The sequence below is a fragment of the Azolla caroliniana genome, unplaced genomic scaffold (assembly GCF_043228905.1).
Source record: "Azolla caroliniana isolate FFs.n. ecotype wild unplaced genomic scaffold, voAzoCaro1.0.p SCAF_164, whole genome shotgun sequence".
Lineage (NCBI taxonomy): Eukaryota > Viridiplantae > Streptophyta > Polypodiopsida > Salviniales > Salviniaceae > Azolla > Azolla caroliniana.
In genome coordinates, this window is record NW_028230599.1 from 51900 (window position 1) to 58455 (window position 6556).

Consider the following 6556-nt stretch of genomic DNA (forward strand, 5'->3'; position numbering starts at 1 on the left):
TAGATATCTGTATGTTCATAGTAATATCTCCCAGAGGACAAACAAAAATCGGCTCATACAAATTTCTTATCAGAGCATCACAATGTTTTAATTTGTTAGCATTTAACTATTTTACCTTGAGGATAACACAGCTTGGTTCTGATATCAGATTCTAAAATGGTTTGCTGCAAAATTCCAAAATACATCTTTTGATGTATGGCACCATTATTTTCCATCAAAAGTGTTTTGTTGACACAACACTTTACATAGATTTATCCAATTTATAATGGTCAATACTCTTGATTATGTACAGTGGACAAAAAAACATGACGAGAACCAACCACTTTGATTTTCCATAGAAATATATTCAACGGTCAACACTTTCAACGTTTACATACTTCTATTCATTCACCCATTAAAAGGGAGTTGGAATTCATGTAGTATTCCAAAGGTCTGATATTCATCGATTCTTAATACACTAAGAAACTAGAGAATTAATTCTTAACCTCTGTTATCTTCTTTTGTCTATACAAAGAGAGCAACCACACTCTTAAGGTTCTTTGCTTATGAGTTGGCACTCCAATCATATGTTCGATATAAAATCTTAAATTGATTCCCATCCAATAGCTCTAGCACGTTATCAACTGTGCTTGGTTCCAAATATCTGATGAGCGTTGTTAAAATCTCCGCCTCATTTTTCCCGAAATCAATACTAAACCTATCAGAACCCAAGGATTCAAAATATAAACAAAGGAAAATATAATGGTTGTTTAGTAAAAATATACTTGAACGAAATTTCACATACCAATCAATCATTTTGTCAATAGAGACAATTTTTGTGTCCATATTCACATGTAGACCACCATCTAGAAAGAAGGCACGGGCTGCAGCCTCAAGTTCTCCATTGATGTCATCTGGGGAATAGCACTTTAATGCAGGACTGGACTTGGATGCATTTGTAAGCGTAAAATGGATTCGTACCTCTGGTTCAGATAACATTACCTATCACAACACACGCATCCCATCAAAACTATAATAGTTGTTATTATAAAACCAAACCCACTGGTAATGAAGTATGTGATATTCAATGGATAGTTTTTTTCATTGTATAGGGCAACAATCTGAAACCAACTCTTCTTCTCATTGTATTACAAAAAACAGAAAAAAACATTCACTGAAACATAAAGCCTTACCGATAAGCGCTTATCATTTGGTCCAAATGGTTTAACAAGTTGATAAGGTGGGCGTCGGTTAGCTCGTAGTACACCATTTTGAACATCTGACAATGAGAATGGGAAACCCCCAATCAAATACTGAAAGTCTCCAAAAAGCTTTCTTCTATCTAACCATCCCTCTGGGTGTCCCAAAATGATGATGGCATGTATCATCATCAGGTTGTAAAGGTTGATAAAGAATGCAAGCTTTTCTTCATGAGAAAATGGACTAAGATCCACACGATGCAAATCTTGCGTCATCTTCAAATACCTGTAACGAAACAGCCCACAATTGTCAATAAACACAAACATAAATGCTAACCAATAGAAGAATATAAAACTCAATACAATTTGTTTTCCTTGCCTCCTGAATTCCTCGCTTGTTGAGATGCTTGTATAATCGACTTGTTTTCCATCTTCTGAAACATATGCATCAATTATAGCGCTGGAAAATTTCCTCAATTTAACTTCGATCTCAGTTGCTGATAGAGGCTCCATGTCATTGATATATCCATTGAAGTTATAACATTTTGTGGTAATGATGGGATCGTGCTCCAAAAATCGGTAAAGATGATGTCCATCTTCAAACACATTTTCCCTGAAAAACCCAGCTACAAAAGTCACAACTGCATCCTGACAACGCATACATTTTCATATACATGCATACATACATACATATACACATACCCACAATAAATTTATGAGTGTGTATGTGTAACTACATGCATTTACACACAATCAAGTTTGGTGTCTCCATGAAGAACCTGATTCTGCTCATAAATATCTAGGAAAGATGTAGCACTAACAAAAACTAAATTCATACAAACTAATGTTTTTTTCAATGAGAAATTTGTGCACCTCTTAAACTTCTACACATCCTAATAAGTAATAAAAAAAATCGAAATTTGATCAATATATGAAATACTTACTGTAGCACATGGTGGAAAAAATGTTTGGTAGCAACTTTCCTCCCAAATTCTATAGCCTAAAACCACAAGCAAAAAAAACATCAGCATATTGAAAAGCCTTTTCAACAATATTGCTCCAAGAAAGAGATCAAACACACCATCAGAGAACCATGCAAATATAGAGATTTTTCAAAATCTACACATTGTTGACCACTTCCACACCATTTAGCCAGCTCATGAGAAGTTTCTCTTATATTCTATTTTATTGTGGTTGTACAATAATATCAAAATTACAAGAGTTACTGAGATTAATTTGTGACTTAATCTTATCAACTCAGTTGCATGCTAAAGCATCGTTGGAAGTAATAATCCATACAAGAAACTACAAAAAATACGAATAGCACAATCAATGTCTACAACATAATGTCATCTTTGCAATTAACCCAATTTTCATGAGTAATAGATTGATGGATAGCTACTGATGCTGAGAACTTTCACTTTCTATGGAACACAACACAAGTTCAAATTCTTGGTCTCTAGAACCTGGAGGCATAAATCGTTTTTCTTTGCCATCAAACTATTATTGAACTGTTTATCATACACGCAATCATCAAGACTATACTAATTCATATTGTCATTCATTTGGAGCATATATCAATACTGGAATTATTTATCGAAAATATACCAATAATAAAAGCATTCGTTGTGAGTATACCAACCACCATAAAAGCATTTTCCAGGCAGGCATAAACAAATCATAAAAGAATCCATGGAGACAAAACCAATCATAAACCCATTGTTTAGGTATAAAACAATCATAAAAGCATTCAGTGAATATAAATACTCTGTGAAATCATCAAAACATTTGAAGACATGTTATTGAAAAGCTAAAGATAAGATGATAACTGTAAGTTCACATCCAGGAACATACGAGTCATAAAAGAATTACAATCAACAAATTCATAAGAATGAACAGCAACACAAAACAACAAGGTAGATGAAGCCACAAACCTCCTCTCTACTGCAATGTTGATCATCCTCAAATATTTCAGCAGCATCAAGCCCGAGAAAACACTTAGAAAATAGTCTCATCTTATGGAACCTATCTTTGACTTGAACTTTCTCTCTCAATCTCTTCACAATTTGTGCAAATTCATCACGCTTCAATACCAATGGATCATTATCTCCATAAACCGGGGGCTCAGGGGCAATTGACGGGCATTCTTTTCCCAATATTTCAATAACTTTCTGATCTAATTCACCTGTTGAATCCAAAGCATTCATTTCCTCTATACCGCCCATGAGAACCTCGTTGAAGAAAGTTTGAGGAACAGAGCATGTCCCTGTTCTTGCTTCTAATTCAACTTTCATTTGTGGAAAAATTTCAATATTAATCTCTACATAGCTGAGAGATTTCTTTCTAAGAAGTGATCTCATAGACCTACAATCTTGGCATGAACCTCTGGAAAACAGAGTAACCCTACCTTTCATCATTTTAGGGTAGGTTTGTAAGTTTCTCTGAACATCATTATCACGCATCTCTTCTTCTTCATAATCATTATCGTCAAGTAATCCGAGGTCTTCGAGCTTCTCAGAAAGTCTTCTGATTACTTTACTCACAGAAATGCTTTTCTCCTTAACGAAGCTCTTGAATAAGGAAGCTTTCTCGGGCCAATCCATGGATGGACTACTAGAAGAAAAAGAAGGGGAAATGCTCTGTTTCATTTTTGGTGAGATGGGTTCTTCTTCTTCTTTTAAGCTTTTTCCATTGGGAGAGGGTTTATCAGAGGTTACATATACTTCAGTAGCACCATGATCAGAAACCAGGACAGAGTTCTCCATAACTGGAAAGAGGAGAAGAAGAAGAAGAAGAAGGTTGCTAACCAGGCGATTGATTAATAACTATGGAAGCGAATTCTCTGTACGACGAATGGGTTAGGAGAAGAATGTCATGCTGAAACCATGAACCTCTGAAAACCCATTCTCTATGCAGTCTCTCTCTCTCTCTCTCTCTCTGTATATATATATATAGATATACAGAATACATGTATATATGATATATCTATGTAAAGAGAGAGAGTATGTGTATGTATATGTATATGTATATGTATATGTATATGTATATGTATATGTGTATGTATATAAAGAGAGTACGTGTGTGTGTGTATATATATCTATATCTCTTTATCTCTTGGTAGTGTGAATGTCTCCAATACTTACCTTAGTGTGATTGTGCCACAAACACTCCCACTCTGATACACAACCATGTGTCTCTCTATCACTACTAGTATATGCATGGCATTCAAATTTGTCCACCAAATAGCTAGCTAGTGTTCAAAGTTGTCCACCAAATAGATGGCTAGTAGTGTCCAGAGTTGTCCACCTGATAGCTAGCTAGCTACTTGGGTGGCCATTTGTTGTATGGACACTTCACTTCGTATGTATGACCTACCTCTCCTCGTGACTAAGAATCACCTCTTGTTTTTTCGTCATAATCCAATCCACGTGTTGTATCTCATATATTTGGTTTCCCATGTTAAGATGCCTTGGAATGATAGCTTTATTTTAGAGCTTCATAGACGTTAAATCGATACAAATCATGATATATATAAGTTAGCAATGGAGTTCTTCTTGTACATCAACACCATTCCTACTCATAACAATATCATGATGTTTGTTTATAGTATATATCCAAATTATAAGTGGCGCGCTAGGTTGAAAGTTTGAGATTTTCTAGAATGGGTTATGTGCCACGAACCTACACATCAACATTTACACCCAAGTGGACAACATTGTGGTGTAGGTTAGAAAACTAGGTTCTCCCAAATACTTGGTCACCAAGGTAAAAATGTGGGATGTCGTTGGTGGTTTATCTAGGCTAGATTTTGTAGCCTTTCTTGCTAGATTGTCCTAGCCCATTGCCAACAAAAACAACTAATTTACATTTCCATTCAAATGTGGTGTTATTGCTTTCAACATTCATTTCAAGACATAAAAATCCAAGATTGAAATTTGATCACACATTATCAAGTGTTATCATGATTGATACTTTGCACTTCTTTTTTAATTATGCAACGTAACTTTTCAAAGCATTACATAGTTTGAAACATTAATTTATTTGGGTTTGTTTCCAAGTTGTATTTAAGGGCATGATGCATGAACATACTTACCTTTTTTATCGAGAGCTATGTCATATTACACAAATTCATGTGTGACTGGAAATCGAGGTCTTGGATGTGTGTGTTTCTTCGACGCAACATGATTTGGTCATTTACCCAAGTGGCAATATGTACTAGGAAGAGAAATCTTAAAATCAAGTAGAAATGTTGAAGGAGGTTAAGAATATCAAAATATAATGGGTAATTGATATTACTGATGAAATCTTCTACCATATTTCAAATCTCATTAGCCTATAGGCATATCCAAATTTCAAGCAAGGATTGTTATTTTCAAATCTCATTAAGCCTATAGCCTATAAGCATATCCAAATTTCAAGCAAGGATTCTTATGTTCATGTCACAACTTTATGACCCTTGAAATTTGGATTGTTATTTTCAACTCTCATAAATCTTATAGCCTATAAGCATATCCAAATTTCAATCAAGGATTGTTATGTTCATGTCACAACTTTATGACCCTTCTCTTTCGCTGATTCATTTCACATAAAGCTTCGCACCTCTATCCATACCATCTACAATGTTGTTGTCGTGCATTTCGTCAACCTTTGACATAATATTATTATTACATTCAAATCTCGTGGGATAATGTAGCGCCTTTTGTCAACTTTTGACATATACATTATTTTTATTATTGCATTCAAACCTCATGAGTATATTCCAAGCATTAATTTGCAATTGCAAATTAGTCCACACTTCCGTTCATTCAATAAAACTAATGTGAAAACATTTTTCAATAACACGGCTTGTACTACTAAGAGAGAGGAGGGGATAACAACTATTTATAGCCATGACCCCCAACATTTTATCTTGTAATCTCACCATCAATATTGTTTGCATAACTTTGAATCATGACGCTTTGAAGATTGTAATCAGTCAACAACAGAAACCTTAAATAATCTTCACAATTAACACAAACATTATCTTGGCCCAAGTTACAATTATAATGACCATAATATATTATAAAAATGTGTTGAGATTTACGTCTCTTCTATTAGTGTGACGAGACAAGTGGGTGTTATAAATCAATTTACATAAAAATGTGTTTCCATTATTTCTTGCACAATTTCAATGTTTTTAAGAAAAAGGACAAACGCAAAGAAAGAATGCATTATTCATTTTCCATCATCAATGTTCCTCAAGAATACCAAGTCATATATGGCTTGCAACCAAAGACTAAAATTTATGTATATCTATAGCTTTGTTACACAACAACCTTTTTGTAACTTCCACTTGTATATCTCGCTTAAAACTAGACATAATAAATCGTTAACCTAAC

The 6556-nt window shown here is 34.3% G+C and overlaps 1 protein-coding gene across 1 annotated transcript; it reads right to left on the reverse strand.

Moving 5' to 3' along the window:
• Positions 1 to 311: 311 nt before the first annotated feature.
• On the reverse strand, positions 312 to 4131 carry LOC147848946 (uncharacterized). Its single transcript, XM_087337931.1, has 6 exons — positions 3113 to 4131; positions 2123 to 2178; positions 1558 to 1791; positions 1173 to 1464; positions 785 to 981; positions 312 to 697 (listed from the first exon to the last, which is right to left on the reverse strand). The coding sequence occupies exons 1-6, from the start codon at positions 3941 to 3943 to the stop codon at positions 544 to 546; spliced, it is 1764 nt and encodes a 587-aa protein (XP_087194057.1). The 5' UTR covers positions 3944 to 4131; the 3' UTR covers positions 312 to 543.
• Between the last annotated feature and the right edge of the window lie 2425 nt (positions 4132 to 6556).